General features: G+C 42.4%; 1 protein-coding gene across 1 annotated transcript in view; it reads left to right on the top strand.

Annotated features, from left to right (window-relative positions):
- Positions 1-1,685: 1,685 nt before the first annotated feature.
- Positions 1,686-20,584, top strand: part of LOC105929849 (uncharacterized protein C14orf132) — a 42,630-nt gene continuing 23,731 nt past the window's right edge. Inside the window, exon 1 of the mRNA XM_012867768.3 lies at positions 1,686-1,996. Within this exon, the coding sequence (XP_012723222.1) occupies positions 1,970-1,996 (27 nt within the window). The 5' untranslated portion in view covers positions 1,686-1,969. The remainder of the gene's footprint in view (positions 1,997-20,584) is intronic.

The following is a 20,584-nucleotide window of genomic DNA, read 5'->3' as shown; positions in this document are numbered from 1 at the left end:
ATGTTCTCTGTGTGCACACAGGGTTCTCCCCGGGTTCTCTAGCTCTCTCCCACCATCCTGAACGTGACAGTCAGGCTTATTGGACTGATCAGCCATTAGGGAGGAAGGTTTGGAGTCACTGGTGTGATAGACAGGTAACCTGTCCAGGTGAACCAGCCTCTCACCCAGTGACCACTGCAGATAAGCTGCGGGGATAGAGGGAGGATGGAAGGATGGATGGATGATGGAGAGGTAGAGGGATGGATGAGGGATGCAAGGAAGGATGGTGGATGATGGAGAGGGAAAAGGATGGATGAGGGAGAGGTAGAGGGATGGAAGATGGATGGATGGATGGATGGATGGATGATGGATGGATGGATGGATGGATGATGGATGGATGGATGGAAGGATGGATGGATGATGGATGGATGGATGGATGGATGGATGGAAGGATGGATGGATGGATGGAAGGATGGATGATGGATAGATAGATGGATGATGGATAGATAGATGGATGATGGATGGATAATGGATGGATGAAGGATGGATGGATGATGGATGGATGGATGGATGAAGGATGGATGGATGATGGATGGATGGATGGATGAAGGATGGGTGGATGAATGGATGGATGATGGATGGATGGATGGATGATGGATGGATGGATGAAGGATGGATGGATGGATGAAGGATGGATGAAGGATGGATGATGGATGGATGGATGGATGAAGGATGAATGGATGGATGATGGATGGATGGATGATGAATGGATGGATGGATGGATGAATGGATGAAGGATGGATGGATGATGGATGGATGGATGAATGGATGAAGGATGGATGGATGGATGGATGGATGGATGGATGGATGGATGAAGGATGGATGAAGGATGGATGGATGATGGATGATGATGGATGATGGATGGAAGGATGGATGGAAGGATGGAGGGATGGATGGATGGATGGATGGATGGATGATGGATGATGGATGGATGGATGGATGAAGGATGGATGAAGGATGGATGGATGATGGATGGATGATGGATGGATGATGGATGATGGATGGAAGGATGGATGGAAGGATGGAGGGATGGATGGATGGATGGATGATGGATGGATGTATGGATGAAGGATGGATGGATGGATGAAGGATGGATGAAGGATGGATGGATGGATGATGGATGGATGGATGGATGGATGGATGAAGGATGGATGAAGGATGGATGGATGATGGATGGATGATGGATGGATGGATGGATGAAGGATGGATGGATGGATGAAGGATGGATGAAGGATGGATGGATGGATGGAAGGATAGATGGATGGAGGGATGGATGGATGGATGGATGGATGGATGGATGGATGGATAGATGATAGTTTGGATGGATGGATGGATGGATGGATGGATGGATGAATGGAGGGATGGATGGATGGAAGGATAGATGGATGGATGAAGGATGGATGGATGGATGAAGGATGGATGGATGGATGGATGGATGATGGATGATGTAAACAGTCGTTTATTCTAACGTTGCCAACATGGAGGCTGCTGAGCTGCTCTGTGAGGAATGAGAGGAAACGATAGCAGGAAAAATGGAAGATAAGAGCAGAAACAAAAGAACACAGGAAGAGAGGATTGTTATGATCCTCCTCCTCCTCCTCCTCCTCCTCCTCCTCCTCCTCCTCCTCCTCCTCCTCCTCCTCTCCCTCACATCTCTCCATCACTCCGTCTGCTTCGCATCTTCTGCTCCCTCCTCCCTCCTCGCCGTTACTTCTCCGTCTCATCCTCCGTTCTCGGCTTGCGTTCCAGCATCATGTCTCTAACGTGAAGTCGGTCAACTTGTCCAGTCGGTGTTTTTTTTTCTGGGGGGGGGGGACCGACTGAAGCGCAGAGCGAGTAAATGCTGAGAGGAGGACTAAGAAAGGAGGAGAAAACAGAGGCAGACGCTCGCATCCCTCACTGAGTGCCTTTGTTTGAGCGGAGCAACAGTATGGATCTCTCCTTCATGGCTGCGCAGGTGAGCATCTTCTCCTGCAAACTGCCGGAGGATTTCTGCCTTTTCTCAACTTTCCATCAATTTGTCCTCGGGTTTGATGGGTGTGGCTGGTCAACAAGTTCCACTGCGCTCTCCTGTCCTCCCGTCCTGCACAGCCAGACAGAAACACTTCATCTATTATCTATATATTATCTAATATGGGCCAGTGGTGCTGTGTTTACATTATTCATGTGGTCCTGCTGCACGTTCCTCTCAAAGTTTATTAAGCTCTTCTGTGCTCCAGACAAGCTGCTGTTCTCTCTTTCATCTGCTTTAGTGTTTTAATACTTTTTTTTAATGTTCCAGTTCCACCTTCTGCTGGCTTAATTAGGCCAGATCACATTACAGTAATTTGTGCGTCTTGCATAATGATGCTCTCGGTGAATGTGTCGCCTCGTGCTGTTTGGAGGTGCAGTTCAGCTCAAGCTCTCCTGACGTCTTTACAGTTTCAAAGCGGTGAAATTTTTCCATCGCAGCAGTGTGCTTCCTCGTCCTTTTCATGAGACGGTGCAGAAAGTGCCGAGGTAAAAAGAGTTTTTGTTCAGCGTTGAAGCTTAGAATAATGCATGGACTCCCCTCTCTCTCTCCTAATCACTGCTGCACACTGCTAATCAGCTGGCTCAGAGAAGCCACCCCCACTTTTTTTTTCTTGTTTACAGGGAAGACAGATTTGGCTGCTCAGAAAGATTAGAAATAAATGTGTCTGTCATGGATGACTTAAAAAAACCCACCCTCCATCCGATCAGTGAACGCACCATGCATATGCTAGGTCATGCTGTTAGCAAGAAGAAGAAGCTATTTTTAGTAGGAATAAGGTGTTTAAAGAGCACGACACAGCAGGCATAGAGATGTTTGTAGATATTTGACAAGAGTCTGTGTTTTGTTGGGCATTTGGAGACGTGAATAAATGCGTGCTGTTGATTGGGGCGGCGGGAGAATGAGAGAGAGCGAGATTTTCAGACGATAACAGGAAGGTTGAACAGGAAGTTGTTCCGTTTTATCCCCAGGTAGTTCCTGCTGTCGGGCTATGCTGACTTCTTCAGTTTAAAATCTATTTTTTGTCATCGTATCCGTCTAGATCCTCATCCTTTTTACGTGAGATGTCAGAGAAAAAGCAGGAGTGAAACTGAAGGAACATGTTCATATATTGTCATTTTTAATACTTCTCAATTCTCAGTCTTGTAGCTGTCAAAGGTTTTATTCATGTTCTAAATGTAGTTATGTGAAAAAAGGGGAAGAAACAAGTGAGCACAAGGCAGGCAACACCCAGGCCAACTATTCTGACAGCTGTCACCAGGATAACCTCCATATTATAGCGGTTTTACTTCTCGTCGCCTTTTAAAAGCCTGTTTAGGCCTTTGCCACACAGAGGAAGCACAGATTCTCGTTCATTCATTTGGCTCAGACACTAACAAACATGCAGCTCAGGTTATCACAGCTAAATGTGAAGGAGAATAAAAAGTGTTGATACTTTGCCTTCAAGCTAAAACCAGAACTGGTCCATGTTTGTTGAGAAGCCCACTGTGGGCTGGCTCCCACAGCAGACCGGTTACCAGTAAACCGGCTACGTCAGCTTGTTATGAGAAGAAAAAGACAAATGAAGACTCATAAATGTTGCTCAATAAGGACCAGAAGGAAAATATAGATGATATTTTAGACAACAGGCTCAAACACTACACAAATTACTGAGTTTACTGTTTTTTCAAGTCTCTGTATCATAATCACAATAACAAATGCATGTTATAGGTATTCTGTCACAATCCATGTATTAGTTTAGCAGCGGTAGGAATATATTTTCACATTTCTTATGTAAATATCTTTATAAAACTGGCTCCAACTTTCCTTCAGGTTATAATAGCATGTCTTTTTGGAGGTCAGGTTTGTTTCCATCAGAACCTGATGTTGTTCCCTTTCCTTTCTTTGGCCTCATACTTCGCCACTCTCCATGCAGCCATTAAGAAGCTCATTGCATTATTTCTGTCTGCTAAGGGCTATTCTGCAGGGCCACACGCTCCCAAATCTTTTTTTTTTTTTTTTACATCAAGGCCGTCTAAATGGAAATGCATTGGTGCATGGGCTCATGTGAGCGTAGAGGCGCTGACTTAGACCTGGCCTGTTGATGGTAAGACCGCACAGGTTAAAGGTTACACCACTTCATGCATGAAAAATAAAGTTTAATATGAAAACAGGGAAAAACATGTGAATTAACAGATATTCTGATTAAATGACGCCGTTCAGCAGGAGAGCTGCTCAGTCTGCATTTGATCATTTACTGACGAACTCTATGCAGAGAGAAATTAAAGACAATAGTAAACTACAACAGAAGAGTATATCTTGCTGCATACAGATGTTAATAAAATCCAATTAGTGCTTCTATAAATTAAAATATTGGAGGATTTATCCCCCCAGAAATGGATGATTAAATGTCGTTTCCCACTTTAACGTGCAGCTGGGAGCTGAATGTCAGCGTTTTATGCCTCCGTGTGGATTTAAACACTTGAAGAAAGATGACTTGGCTTCATAACTCCAAAGATTAAAAAGATTCAGCAACAGTTTTATTCAAAATTAATCTGGTTTCCTCAGCTGGTCACTGCTGGGGCTCATTAAAGATAAAACAACAGTTGCTAAAAGCCCAAAGTTCAACAAAGGTTCAGCTTGCCTTGTCCTGAAGGTCTACTTTTTCTGCTGCGTAATATCATCAATTAAATCTTACAGACTCCGCTGGCTTTGCTGTCCCTCTTCCTCCCTCTTTCATCTTCCTCTTCTGAAGACGTATTTAGATTTTAAACACCTTTTTCCATCTGTCTCTGTTGTCAACATATCTAGACTTTCTGTATATCACTTTAAAACCACAACCAGGTATTTATATCCACTGTATAAATTGAAACCTAAGTTTAAATCAGATTAAAGTAGGTTTAATTTGGCGGGATGCTTCGGGTCTTTGTCCATTCGGAAGATTTTTGCCCAGCCTTTCCTTTCTGACTGATGTCTTATTGTAGTTTTGTTTTCTGCATGATGCCATGCATCTGGTGAAGTGCACCAGTCTCTCCTGCATCATGATGCTGCCGCCGCCGTGCCTCGCTGTTTTCCTCAACATGCAGCATTGCTCATTACAGCCAATTGAGTTTGCTCCAACCAGAGGACTGATTTCTAACCTGTAATCAGGCTTTTCACGTTGCTTCTTCCTCTCTGAGTGGCCTCTCAGCTCATGTTGGTACAGGACTCGTTCTATTCTTGGCTTCATTCACACATTTCCCAACAGAAACAGTTCATCTGTGGGACACAGAACCCGTCTGTCTCCTTCCTGAGCAGCACGACTGCTGGATATTCCCCTGCTGATCACATTTACATAGAAATGTTTGATCGCCTCTGCGCCTCTGGAAATTGGACCCCAGAATGAACCAGACTTGCGGAGGTTCACATTTCTCTTCCTCATATCGTGGCTGATTTCTTTAGATTTGGCCATGAAGTCAAACCAGGAAGCAGATTGTTTGGAGACTTCTTCGCCAAGATGTATCCGCAGGTCTATTCCTCCCTCATCACCCTGGAGTTTTAAAAGTTTAGTTGGATTCAGTGTGGAAAACAAATGTAAACATAGTTTCAACTGCATATAAATAAGAACAATAAACCATTGTTGGACTTTCTTTTTTAGTAAATAATAGAATTGTCCCAGTTTAATTTTGCTAGATGAGCTTTTCTTCCGCAGCCTGTTTGTCGGGTACGGAGACTTAATGGGGTCAAAGTTAAAACCCTTCTGAGCTGAATCCTTGTTGGTTTCCCACTTCAATGTTCTCCACCTTCCTCACAAATAATGAAGCCTTCTGAGATGGGAAACGACTAATTTAGCTGAAGCGAGGTTCCTTCTAAGAAAAGCCAGGCCAATGTTCCTTGTGTTCAAAATAATGACATCAAAAGAGATGATTTATTTCGCTTTCCCACCCAGATAGTTGCTGCTTTAACTTCTTCTTTTTTTTGTTACATATTTCCCTCGTGTGGCTGATAAAGAACAGCTACTTCGCTGAAAGGATTTATCTTTACTGCTGCAGGGTCCTCCAGATTTAAAAACACACATTTGTTCAAATTAAGAATAAAAATCCTCCTTTAAAAATAAGCGGTTTGTGTGCAGATCGGGCTCCAAAGCATGCCGTATGTGCATCACGCCAGAGTCCACCAGCATTTACCTCCCTGCTCTGCTAAAACACTGCACTGTAAAAAATTAGCAGAACAATCTTTGTATTGAACAGTTTTTATTTGGAAGTTATGCCTCAGTGGTTTAAAATGAAGAAAGGGCATCGTTGATTTGGCTGAAATCTGTCACACTGTCAAGCGCCGCCAAACGAGGGCTGAAGGGTGACAATCACCGCGAAGCTTTGGAACGCCAAGCTGAGAGCAATGAAGCATTTTATTCTTTATCCTTTCAATTAGACTTTATCCTCAGGGGATGAAGACACTTTAACGTTTTTGTTCTGTCCGTCTTCTTCTGGAAAACTATTTGAACTCAGATTAATGTAAAAATTGTCATGTGACAACAGACAAACGAGTCCAAACGTCACCAGAAAATCCTTTCAGCATCTATGTTCGCCATGATGAGGGTTAGGAAACTGAAGTAGAATTTATATTGCAATACAGTGGGAAATATATTTGAAGATATGAGAAGCCTTGTGATATATTTGAAAATGTATAGTAATGCTATATATTGATTCTTATATATTAAAATACGCTGATGTGCAAACAGAACTGGATTACATTATTACATGTATGTTTATTACAACTAAATATTTTTACCAGTCAAGCTCCAGATCACATTTTGCTTGACATTCTTTCTATTTTAGATATTATGTTTTTTATGGATGTATTGATTCATATGGTAAAATGTAGAGGACTAAGTATTATAAATTAGATCATTACCAGCAGCAAAAAATACACTTTTTTCATGTATTCTTATTTAAATCTAATTGTATTATCCTGAACATTGAGGTATATTGTCTCAATTAATGTTACATGCATTTTTTTTTACATATGTTTATGATGACTCTGCAAGTATGTAACCTCATATAATTTGGGACATATTTAAAAATTATCCAAATATCTATTAAATAGTATTAGAATATATTTAGTAAATATATAAAAATGGCAAACATTGCCATATTTTCCCACATATTGAAATATATACCTTATATTAATATTCAGGTTTCACAACATATTAGTATAAATATTTTTAACTGCACATGTTTTAGAGTATTTATTGCGATGAAGTTGAATGTGTGGGGCTTCCTGTCTGTCCAGAGAGAAGTCAGAAGTAGAGAAAGGTCAGGCAGACAGAAAATACTGTTAGGAAGAGAAAGAGGTAAAGAAACCAGAAATTACACAGAAGAGTTTTTTTCAAGTCAGATTATCTGGATTTTATGTCCAGAGAACAGAGAAGAATGGACAGGATGGTTCCAGACCATGGAAAGGAAACAGTAGGTCCAACAACCCCTGGTTCCCCTGGTTCCCATGGTTCCTCTGGTTCCACTGGTTCCTCTGGTTCCCCTGGTTCCACTGGTTCCACTGGTTCCCCTGGTTCCCCCGGTTGCACTGGTTCCCCTGGTTCCCCCGGTTCCACTGGATCCCACATTTCACTGGTTCCCCTGGTTCCCCTGGTTCCACTGGTTGCACTGGTTCCCTTGGTTCCCCCGGTTCCACTGGTTCCCCTGGTTCCCCCGGTTCAACTGGTTCAACTGGTTCAACTGGTTCCACTGGTTCCACTGGTTCCCCTGGTTCCCCCGGTTCCACTGGTTCCACTGGTTCCCTTGGTTCCCTCGGTTCCCCTGGTTCCACTGGTTCCCTTGGTTCCCTTGGTTCCCCTGGTTCCCCTGGTTCCCTGGTTCCCCTGATTCCACTGGTTCCCTTGGTTCCCCTGGTTCCCCTGGTTCCCTGGTTCCACTGGTTCCCTTGGTTCCCTTGGTTCCACTGGTTCCACTGGTTCCTCTGGTTCCACTGGTTCCCCCAGTTCTCCTGGTTCCCTTGGTTCCCCTGGTTCCAGCCGAGGTACGCAGAACATCATCTCTGTTTGCACGACGCGCTGAAACTCAAAGCCGTTGGCTCCATTCTAGTGGCTCCATGCCACAGATATCAGATCATCGTGAAGATGATCATGAGTTCCCTGACCTCCATTAGCCTCTGCAGGCACCGGATCTCCAACAGAGAACCGCTGAGATGTGGTGGAACCGCAGATTTAGCTCCACGGTTCCTCAGGGACACGTTGCATCCTCAGCAGCGCCAACAGGCCCAAAGCATGGACTCATAATCCACGCTTCAAACGGGCGAATTATCCTGTGAGCGTCTACTTTCTCTGGGTAAAGACCTGTTCTCACAATATTTAGCTGCAAAGTGTCTCTGAGTAAAACCCTGAGCTGCGTTTCAGGCTTAATGTGAGGTTAACTCTGAAAAACCCTGATCTGCGTTTCAGGCTTAATGTGAGGTTAACTTTGAAAAACCCTGAGCTGTGTTTCAGGCTTAATGTGAGGTTAACTCTGAAAAACCCTGATCTGTGTTTCAAGCTTAATGTGAGGTTAACTTTGAAAAACCCTGAGCTGCGTTTCAGGCTTAATGTGAGGTTAACTCTGAAAAACCCTGATCTGCGTTTCAGGCTTAATGTGAGGTTAACTTTGAAAAACCCTGATCTGCGTTTCAGGCTTAATGTGAGGTTAACTTTGAAAAACCCTGATCTGCGTTTCAGGCTTAATGTGAGGTTAACTTTGAAAAACCCTGATCTGCGTTTCAGGCTTAATGTGAGGTTAACTTTGAAAAACCCTGATCTGCTTTTCAGGCTTAATGTGAGGTTAACTTTGAAAAACCCTGATCTGCGTTTCAGGCTTAATGTGAGGTTAACTTTGAAAAACCCTGATCTGCGTTTCAGGCTTAATGTGAGGTTAACTTTGAAAAACCCTGATCTGCGTTTCAGGCTTAATGTGAGGTTAACTCTGATGTCTCTTGGAGCGACTTCCTCTCCTTTCCTGGCTCTGGGCCCGGCTCAGCCTCTCCTGGGAGGACAGATCTGCTTCACAGGGCAGCAGACGCCTTCAGGTGTTCTCTGCTCTTGGTGACCGGCACGCCCCCCGCATCATTTAGACATTTACAAGAAACAAAAGTCACTCCTGGGGGCAAAATACAGAAAGCTTTGTTGTCCCTTTTTTATTATTCAAATAGATAATAAAGCAGCAATAAATTTCACTCCAGCATGAGAGTCCATCAGCAAATCTTATCACTGACAGTCATGTAAAGAAATTAAGACACTCCATTAAAAATTCAGTTCTTTCTAAATACATTTTTAATTGTTGATGTATAATTAACTGAAATAATTATTTCATTACAGGTAAAATTGTCAAAAACAACCCCTTTTGACTTATATATATATAAAAAGAAAGTAAATATGTATTCTAACTGAAGAAGCAGTTAGAAAATTAGTTTTGTCCATTTCCTGGTTCTGAGTCAGTACCTGATGTTGGACAGCAGGGTCCAGTTCTTCTTATTTAGAGATAGTCGTACATTTTCCTCAACCTCTGGTGGCGAGGCGGTCCAGTCCCACATCATGACACTTCCCCCTCCGTGCTTAGATGCTGGCATTAGGCTTATTACCCAGAAGGCCGTGTTTGACTCTGTTCTGTTGTCCATGTAATTCAGCTTTAGACTCATCAGCATTATTCCAGAAGTCCTGGTCTTTGTCCAACATTTTCTCTGGCACACTTCAGTCCGGCCTTCATGTTTCTTAGAGAGTTTCTTCTCATGAAAGTTAAACCTGTTCAGTCTTTTTCTGATTATACCTACACAAGCTTTTCATTACCGACTGTAGGTTCTGTGAAGACATCTCTTGGTCTCTGGACCTGTTTTAGCATCTTGCCGTCTGCTCTCTGGGTGAACTGGACATGTCTGTGTCTTCTTCCTGCAGACTCTTTCCTCTTCAACCCCGCCCCCCCCCCCCACACACACACAGTCATCAGCTGCTTCTTTCTAAAGGTGTCCGACATTTCTTTGGCGTTCACTTTCACTTCAGCGGTCAGGAGCACCAAACCAAGTATCTCAGCTTCAGTCGGAGTAGACCTCCTTCAGGAAGCTGCGTAATGAAGCTCTCATCATGTCCGCCTGATTTCACAGAAAACAGTAACAAGTTTGTTCTTCTGTATTTTTATTGGTTATTAATTTAACTCTTCCATCGATCAACCATTTATCCAAACGTCTTTAAAAAAACTCCCAGGCTGTTGTGGGGGGTGTCTGATTTTCTCAGGCTTAGAGAAGCGTTGGCTGAGTCTCTGATTGTCACTTTCTTCTCGGGTTAAAGAGGACAGACAAAACGACGAGAGGAGGACGGAGGAGAAAGCTGACAGTTGTCAGATTCAGAGCCATCCGGACTTCCGCTCAACTTCAGGAGCCCCTGAGCAACACGAGAACCGCAGACGTTTTTTTTTTTCTTTTTTACTGTGGTGCCAAATTTCATGTGAAAACAGAGTGTCCTTTAGGGCCAGTGCCAGCTGAGTAGATGATTAAAGGTAGTGAGACAAGGAGACAAGCTGGAGGCACAATAAGAAGATTTGTTTGTGCACCACTGCCTCCTTATATGAAGCGAGAATATCGAAAAGCAAGTTCAGTAGTTCACAAATGAGATTATTTTCTAGCTAAACAGTCTTTTTGAAAGAGCAGCCGGGGTAAAACCTAAATCATGACCGTCTGTGTTTTCGGCTGCAGGAATTTATCGGGTTACATAATCACGTTATCTTTTCACAATCTCTTTATGCCTCGACTGACCCTTTTAAAGACCCCCTGGTCCCTGTAATTGGAGGTTATTTGGAGAGAGCAATAATGGGACTCCTTCCTTTTCATCTTGAGGAGTTCATTTCCCCTAAGGTCTGTGTTCTCTGCAAGCAGCTCTTTATGAAAGAAACTCAACATCATCCCCTGATTTTCAAGTCTTCTTCCACTGTTATGACCCCGAAGCGCTGCAGGCCGGAAAACAGCATCTGTAGTTCAAAGTGCATCCATATAGGCTAAAAACCAGAGAGATTGTTTTGGGCCAGTTGAAAATATTTTAGTGTGTGCAGTGAAAAAGCAGAAAACACTGGAAAGTAACTAACGAGGAACACATACAGACGTCCTCCCGCTGCTGCTTGACACAGCTCCATTAACGGATGGTTTATGGCGCTGGAAAGGAGGTCAGAGCCTCTGCAGCAGGTTCACTTCCCCGTTCTGTCGCGTCTGCAAAGATGGAGGAGAGAACAGAAACACAACAAGCATTCAGACCAGAATCACCACATGGCCACACATCTGATCTTTGCCCCAATCCACCCAAAGCTTTATTTATTTATTTATTTATTTAAAGAAAGCCAAGTCCAGGCTAGATAAACCCAAATGCCTGCTAATTATAGTAAAATGTATTTATTTCAGTGAGTCATGTGGTAATCATATTGAATGAATCATTTTGCTTCCAAGCTTTCTTCCTGATGTTATTATCTAGATGCAGGTAACTTGTCGTCTATCTGTCATATTTAGCACCACTGGTCGACTTAAAGGTATACTATGCAACCGGGGTTGATTTTCCAGCGAGGCTCCCCCCAGAGGGCGAAAGTAAAAGTGCACTGTCGTAAAGATGCTCAGCTGTTCTGGTTTCTCCGTCAAGCCAGGCGCGGTTGTTTTGAGCTTAGCAGACAGGCGAACGCAACGAAAAGTGGAAAAAACTGCAGTACAAACAATGACTAACACAGTGAAGGTATGAACATCAGGGTTTCCCGCAGCGCTATTTTGGCGAGGCGCCTCGCCAAGCCGCCGCCGCCTCGCCGCGGCCGCCGCGGTAGCGTCTCGCCAACATAAAAAAATATATAATAATAATAAAACTCGATATGCTTGCATATTTATTTGACGTTAACACGCGGTTCTTTGTTGCTTTTGCGCGTGCATATAGTGAATAGCAGGGCAAAAACACATGGAGTTCTCACCGTAAAGCAAGACCGACTCTCGCGATGCACCAGACTTCTGAGCCTGTGAGTGCGGGCCGAGGGCTCTTGCAATTGCAAGTACGGTATTTCCCCCACAGACCACCAGGACGGCCGACAAAACCTTAGTTTGACCTAAAATGACTCATTTAATCATCCAAAACGGTATGGAACATATTAATTAACTGAAAAATGTTGCATAGTATGCCTTTAATGGCTGACGCTTTGATTAAATGCGTTACAGGTTTGCTAACCAGGGCTGCAGTGATGTTCTGGTTTTATGTCCAACAGATCCAGAACCTCTCAGCTCACCTTCATGTTCTCTGCTTGTTTATTTAAAAACGTCTGCCGGACGAACAGAACAGCTCTCTGGTTTTTCTAAATGGACGGAAACACATTTGTAAGGTTGATAGATTTTTCCTCCAGCTGCTGAAGAAGCAAACAGCTCCTTGCAGCGGTCTCATGTGTAAACACCAGCTTCTCTCTACATGTCTTCATTGATCATAACCTTTTAAAAGTGACACGGAAAATTCCCCTGATCCCAGAAACACGCGGCAAAAAAAAATGACCGTGGAGTTGTTGCCGGGAAAAGTGTGGCTGGTTCTTTTAGACTCGTCTAAATCCCGTCTGAGCAGCAGAGAGTCAGATTCTTCTGAGAACGATCTGGAACACTGAAACGTCACTCCAGATTTCTCCACTGGGTGATGATCGGTGCCAAACGCGCTGCAGCTCAAAGAGGCTGACACTGCCGCTAGGAAAGGTTAACGGAAGGTTTCCTCTTTACCTCGGTGAAGTTTAAAGAAGAGATTTTACATGCTGACAGTTCATGGAGGTGTTAATGAAACGTCGGTTCTTTTGATCTTGTTTGTCTCATGACTTTAGGGCCTTCAGTAAGACTCTGAAACCCTACAGCTGGGTGTGTGTTTGCAGAGAGGCATGTGTGCAGCAAAAACAGATTTTTGAAGGATTGGACTAACCGATAACCAACTCCATATTTAGCATTATGGGTCAGATTAGCTCGATCTAAAGAGACATCTGAGTGATCAGAGGTCCTGGATGTCCAACATGACCTTCACAACTTCATGTTACATTCATTTCCTCTGTAATGCGATCCTTTCACTGCAGGGAAAGTAGCTTGACAGACCTGAAGGAACCCTCTCATGCATTGCAAACGGTGGCAGAGAACCAGGATTCAAACCCAGGACCTTCTGGCTGTGAGGGAACAGGCCTAACAGCTGTAAATGCCGGCATTATAAGAGTGTCACAGGGTAATAACCTTTGAATAAAGGTGCTTTACTGTATGTTTACACAATAACATCAGTTAAATGCATCAGATAATGAACAGCAGCGTTAGTAATTACAGCCGTAGATCTGAAAGGTTCGGTCTTTATGTCTGACACATCTATTGTAGAAATGTTGCTCATAACGAAATTACTCCCGCCGCCTGGAGCGGGACGAGTTCAGCTTGTTTCCAGAGAAGTCTCTGAAAACATCATCACAGGAGAAACAACGTCGCTGCAAGGCATACACTAATATTTTCATGTTATCACACCGTTACCTATAAATACGCCAGGCCCAGGGCATCTGTTGCAGAGGCATCCTAATACAGGCAGAAATGAAGACAAGAGTCTTTAAGAACAAAATAAAAAGGATTCACAATGTTGACAAAAAGAGAACAAGACAAACAGAGAAGTGAATGGTTATAGTTGGTATAAATGGTTATAGTTGGTATAAATGGCTATAGTTAGTATAAATGGCTATAACAGGCTGTCAGGCTAACGGACAATAGAAATATTTCAGGAGTTTTAAATATCTTGTCTTTCAGTATTTTGGGAAGTAATGAGAAGGAGGAAGCAGGAAGAAACTAGATGCAAATGATTCGTATCTGCTTTGTAGCTTCATCCTTCATTGTGTTAATGAAGCTGAAGTACCGCTGATCAGTTCAAACTGTAAAACTCTGAGATTGATTAAAGCAGAGCTTCATGAATCTCCACTGAACAACAATGTATAAAAATAGCTTGAGATTTTGAAAACTTTTATTCCATTTGTAAAAATTCAAGTTTTCTTAAAATGGGTTTTCTCATGAGCTCACATGATTGGAAACATCTAAAAAAGGGAAACATTGAGAAGTCAAGCCCAGACTGAGAGTTTCTCCACTTCTTACAGCTTCTCTAGAACACAGTTTGGGATTTATGAACCCTTTAAACGTGAAATCAAAAGAATGTGGACTCTCAGTTCTCCAAAATGTTGCTTTAAACTCATCTCCAGGATGTTAATCTGCTACGATTCGATGCAGATTCCATCCTGAGTGTCTGATGCAGGGGAACTGAGAGGTGCAGCAACAGAAAACAGGGCCTGGACAAGGATCAGAAATTGATGGGAGACATTGTAAATCCCTCAGAGCGCCACAGAGTTTCTCAGTGTCGCTGCCTTTTTAATTTTACATCACGTTTGGGCTGTAGACGGATATATCTTGCAATTTTTGCACCTCAGTGACTTTGTGGTGCAGGAAGTACAGCGAAGATAGAAAGAGTTTGGATGTAGTGTGAAAGAAAGCATGAAGCAAGAACATTTGCTGGTAGGGCTGACCCACAGTCTGCTCCATGTTCCCTATATAACTGCAATTAATATTATCAATTATGCATTCTGATGTGCATCATTTATCATTCCCTCATGGAGAGATAATTTTAATAAGCTGAGTCAGACCGTCAGAAATCACCTCTTCGTCCTACGGGTCGTTTTAGTCAGCGAAAACAATCTGGACAAAAAACAAGCATGTTAGGCTTCAGGAGATGTGTTTGTTTTGCTGAATTCACGGTGGTAGGACGGCTGACAGGCTGCAGGTGATACTATTGACGCTTTAGTTAATTTCCATCATTTTCTGTAATTAGCTGACATTATCCTTGTTTAGAGTGATTAGCACATGCCAGTCAGCTCATCTCGCTTGTTTTTAAACGTCAGCTGAATCCTCATCTGCTTTGAACATTTCTGCAAAGAGGAAGCAGTCTGGGAACGGAGAGCAGGCCACAGCATGTTTAAATTTATGGCCACCCATAAATAACATCTAAGGTTTTTAGGATCTGGGTTTAACTTCAAAGTCTCTGCATTGATTCTGAGAGAAAATCCCGCCTTTACTCTCTTAAAGTGCGACCTTGGGTTTGATCAACGAAGGTGGACACAGCGAGCAGACGGGCCTTTCTCTTTCTCTTCCACCTTATTTATTACTGGACTCTGTTTTCAAGGAGCTGCAACTGTGTAGCAATTATTGTACTAGCTTAACTTACAGCAATCCCCAAAGATATTTACAGCGCTAGTTTTCTCCCCACATTATTTTTTACCTTGAACCTCATTGCATTTTATTAGGATTTTAAGTGATAGACACAAAGAAGCATATAATCATGAAGTGGAAAGAAAAGTTATGTTGTTTTAAGTTTTTTATATAATTTTTTGTGCAAGTGTGGGTATTCAGGCCTACTGCGTTAATACTTTATAGGAACACTTTTTACCACAATCACAGCTGTAAGTCTGAAGGGGCGTGTCTCTCCCAGTGTTGAACATCTGGAGCCAGAAATGTTTGCTGGTTCTGAGACATGAACATGCCTGATCTGCAAAGTGCCTTGAGATGACATGTTTCATAAATTGCCATTATATAAACACAATTTAATTGAATTAATATCTCAGGATGCAGGTTCAGGCTGGTTCTCCTGCTGGAAGAAGAAGCTCCACTTCAGTCTCAGGTCTTCTGCAGCTTCTAACAGGTTGTCCTCCAGGATTGTCCTGATTCAGCTCCATCTCCCGTCAGCTTTGATCTGATTCCCTGCAGAAGAAAAGCCACAGCATGATGCTGCCACATCCATATTTCACAATGACAGTGGTTTGCTCTGGATGACGTGTTTGTCCACACATAATGTTTTTTATCTTGGCCAGAAACTCCTCTGATCAGAGCTTCTTCCACATGTTTGCTGTGTCTCCTTCGTGGCAAACGGCAAACTCAACTTCTTCCTGCTGCTCTTCCATAAATCCAGGACTAATAGTTGACATGTTAACAGAACCTCCCACCTGAGCTGTGGGTCTCTGCAGCTCCTCCAGAGCCACCATGGTCCTCCTGCTTCTCTGATCAATGCTCTCCTGGTCCAGCCTGTCAGTCCAGGTGGACGTCCATGTCCTGGTAGGTCTGCAGGTGGTCCATCCTCTCTCCAGGTCCAGATGATGATCAGAACTCTGGGAGGTTCTGTAGAACCTGACCTGCTGTAAACTGGACCAGAACTTATTCTCTGACTCGTCTGCTGGTCTCCATGATGCTGGATGTTCTCTGAAAAAAATCTGAGGTCAGAAACAGAACCTCTGGATTTATGCTTGTTTAAATTACACACAGTTAATTAGGGGACCTCTGAAGGCAATGTTGGACTTTATTTAGGGGTATCAGAGCAAAGTGAGGAGAATTCAGATGCAGGTCCCACTTTTCAAATCTTTTTACTAGAAAAACCTTAGAAGACTATGTCTATTTTTTTTAATGTCCAATTTGCAAGACACTGTAAAGGTGCAAAAGGAAGTCATGAGTCTCTGGGGAGTCTGGCACATCCGTCACTATACCAGCTAAGTATTTGACATTTTATCATATTTCAGTCTCACAGTTAATCACTGACACATTTACCTGTAAAATGCATGAAATCTTTTAGGATTTTTTTGATCTCTCACCCTTGCAAACCTGCTGGAGTTATGCCAGCTGTCACAGAATGAAAGGCAGGGAACATTCACTTCTAAGCACTGGTCCCCTTATGTTCCCTTTAAAGGTTAAATTTCCTCTCTCCTAATGCATTGATGGTGTTTTACCTGCACTAGCCGCCCAATATTTTACACCAACAGATTTACAGAAGCTGTTATTTTCGCCGATAGGCTGCAGCTTTTTGTGATGTCTAATACAGGCAAATCTGAAAAAGACAAATCTGAATGTGTTCCTCTCATTTCAGGGGGCATGCAACTTTAATGCGCAGCTGATGAATACGGCCCTTACTGTTGAGTCAGTTACATTACATATGGAAATCTCTGGGAATGCCTGCTGTTATGCATGAGTGGCAGAGGAGGACACCAACTTAGATTTTTTCCCTTCTTCTTGAATATTTTATGACGTGCACTCTGAGCTGTGAATCGCTTCATAAGTCGGCTTTCAAACTTGTCGTTGCAGATGTTGTGATGGGTTTGAACGTCTTATCATAAATATTGTGCTGAGGGTAGGTGGAGCCAGTCTCTGAGGTGAGGGTATAGCTTTACCATAGAAGATACAGCTTTTATTAATTTTCTTTGTTTGTATTGTTCTACCTGGTTATTGAGATGCATTAGGACAGCTTTTTAAAACATTTCCCTGCATTTAGGATATTTTTAGGTACAAACAGACTCATTGAAAAGGATTAAACATGTTGTACACGTTAACTTTTTCCTACACTATTAGGTTTGCATGTTTTTGAGCCTTGTTTGCAGTTTTTGTAGCAGGAAATACTGCCCAACCTGACAGGTATTTTAAATGTATTCATACTTGTTTCTCATTTCGAGACAATTCAACTCAATTCAATTCATAGGAATGTCTTGTTAGGCTGTAGCTTTTGCAGAAACAGTTTCTATTTCCTGTAAAAAAAAAAAAAAAAGGTTTTTCTTATTATGAATCCATCTCAGAGCTTGACAAGCACAGGAATCCATTTATTTGCAACACTGACTGATGGACAGAAGGCTCAGAGTAATAAACACGGGCCGTGTGTTTGTGTCTGTACAGGTTTTCCTTATTTCCTATAAGCATATAGTATAATTACACTGGTTTACACCAACATACAGCAAGTGGAAGGTTAGAGGACAACTGTAGTTACTGTACACTTTCAGGAATATGCGCCGTAACTAGGCCAACATGACACACGTATGACAAATTCATGACACTAACCCGACCGGCCTCGTCCTGCAGGGGAATGCGTACACTAACCAGGCTAAAAATGCCGATACCAACCTGCAGCGCAGCATGCAGCCTTCACGATCACGGCAAGCAGCAAACACACTGGAGACGTTGGCAGAGTGACTTATTTCCACAGCAGCCGTGTTTTTCTGCTGGTGGCAGTTGACAAACTGAAGGTCTTTCACTGTGTTGGTTAAAAGGTCTTCAGCCCTGCAGTTCTCAAACTGCTGCTTAAGTCACATCCCGACACAGGACACTGACTTACAGAAGAATATATAGTTCAGCTGCTGTTTACAGTGACTTATAGAGTCTTTACATCCCCTAAACCTTTCCTCATCGTGTCACGTTACAACCACAAGCTTCAATGCGTTTTATTAAGACTTTATGTGAGACCAAAAGAATGCAATAGCTTTATAGCGGAAGGTAAAGAACACATGGTTTAAGATTTCTAGTGAAACCCCTGAAAAGTGAGGCAAGCTCATACTTTGACACCCCTTTACTCTACCACCCCTAAATATAATTCAACGCAATATTCGTAAGTTACCGTATTTTTCGGACTATAAGTCGCTCCGGAGTACAAGTCGCACCAGCCATAAAATGCATAATAAAGAAGGAAAAAACATATATAAGTCGCACTGGAGTATAAGTCGCATTTTGGGTGAAATTTATTTGATAATATACAACATCAAGAACAGACATGTCATCTTGAAAGGCATTTTTAAATAAAAATAGAACGGAGGCAACAACAGGCTGAATAATTGTACGGTTAGCTTACGCTACATGATACAACTGAGAACGTGCCTGGTATGTTAACATAACATATTAAAAGCTATTCAGATAACTATAGCATAAGTAACATGCGAAGAAGTTAACCAAAGCGCCCATGTCACTCCAAATAACTAAAATCCAGAGAAATCTTCATCCTCTGTGTCACTTTTAAATAATTTCGTTAACTCCGGAGGTAGAAGCTGCGGCACTTCCGCTTCTACGTCGCTTACGTCTGATTCAACACAGGCCTAGAGCGCCCTCTGGCGGTTTGGTGTGAAAATAACAGGTGTAATGATATACCGGTAAAAATGTGTAATAATTTCACACATAAGTCGCTCCAGAGTATAAGTTGCACCCCCGGCCAAACTATGAAAAAAACTGCGACTTATAGCCTGGAAAATATGGTAGCTAAGTCACAAAAAGACTCAGCCCAGCTCTGGAGAAGGGCTACAGCTTATGCTGAATATGTTGATTATGTTGGTAAACTTGGAGCAAGGAGCATAGAAAGGATCTGCTCACCTTCTACTGTCACCAAGTGGTCAATAATCTGGCGAGGAGTTAGTGGCTGTGAAGCGTCTAATTAGTGCCACAGGGAGGCAATCAGGCACGGCACAGGTGGAGTGGATGAGGCTGATCAGAGCCGGGAGAAGGCAGCAGAGAAGTGTTGGCACCAAAGCACAAAGATGGGACCAGAAAACTATTTATTTAAAATTTATTTTGATAGGTAAATTATTACAAACAATGTATAATGTTCCTCCCACTTCATGAGCGTGCTCTACTTTGAGTTAGTTTGTCGCAGCAGATCAAAACAGAATCAAATAAAGTTTGCTCATAATGTAAACACATGTGGGCACATTGTCAGGGTGTGGATACTTTATGAATGCACACCACATGGTGAAATTTACAGAAATAAAAATCACATGAAGCGTAACCAAAGCTACATCCCCACAAAAGCCGTTCAGTTCCTGAAGACACCAAACTGTACGCTATGTTCCACTGATTTAAAAACATCACAATTTGATATTAACACAAAAACAGCCATCAAGGATCCCGGTATTTAATCATGACATGTTGTTAATGAACCGCATTGATTTCCACATCATACTTATCGATTCGTGTCCTGCCTCCTTTGTGTGCGAGACAGATGCTTGCGTTTCCTTCACTGGGGAACGAAGGTGTGAACAAGAAAAGGAGGAAAGACTGTAGTGGCCATAATTGAAAAGCCTCAGGATTAGTGTAACCAAATGAAACTGAGATACAGCCTCTCCAGGACTCCTCACATTTACCAGGGGAGATAATTAATCACGCTGGCCCATGAGAGTTACAGTCGGTGACAGCAGCAGGCAGGCTATTAGACGAGAGAGGAAGAGATCAAGGGAGGAATAAATGGAAGGCTACTATTATGCTGAAAAGGAAAGGCAGGAATTTAAACATGTATGCATGTACTCAATTTATACTTGACAGGAAGCTTGCTATTTCAGAATGACTTGCCTGAATTGAAGGCTGTTGATGAAAATTCAGTGCTGTGAAAGTATTTGGTCCTCCAGAGTTCTTCTGCTTTTGCTTTTTGCTACACTCAATTGCTTCATATATTATATATATTTCTAAAAACAAAAAACACAAAAGAACTGCATGAGAGTCATAAATAAACACAAAGTAAGAAAAAATTATGATTTTATGTGTTAGGAGAAAAAAAAAAAACAGAAAAAGCTATCCTAACCCATCTGGCCAGGTCGTTAAAAGGTGATTCCCTCTGTTGTTAAATAACAAATTAACTGTGATTAATATATATATATAAAAAAACAAGTTTATTTCACTAACCACACCAGAGCTAAATCTCTTAAATATAACCTGTGTGACATCATCAAAATGCTAATGTGCTTTTAAAAGCAGTACATC

The sequence above is a fragment of the Fundulus heteroclitus genome, chromosome 19, assembly GCF_011125445.2.
Source record: "Fundulus heteroclitus isolate FHET01 chromosome 19, MU-UCD_Fhet_4.1, whole genome shotgun sequence".
In the NCBI taxonomy this organism is placed as follows: Eukaryota; Metazoa; Chordata; class Actinopteri; order Cyprinodontiformes; family Fundulidae; genus Fundulus; species Fundulus heteroclitus.
Note: the sequence above shows the minus strand (reverse complement) of the source record. Positions and strands in the feature narration are given on the sequence as shown.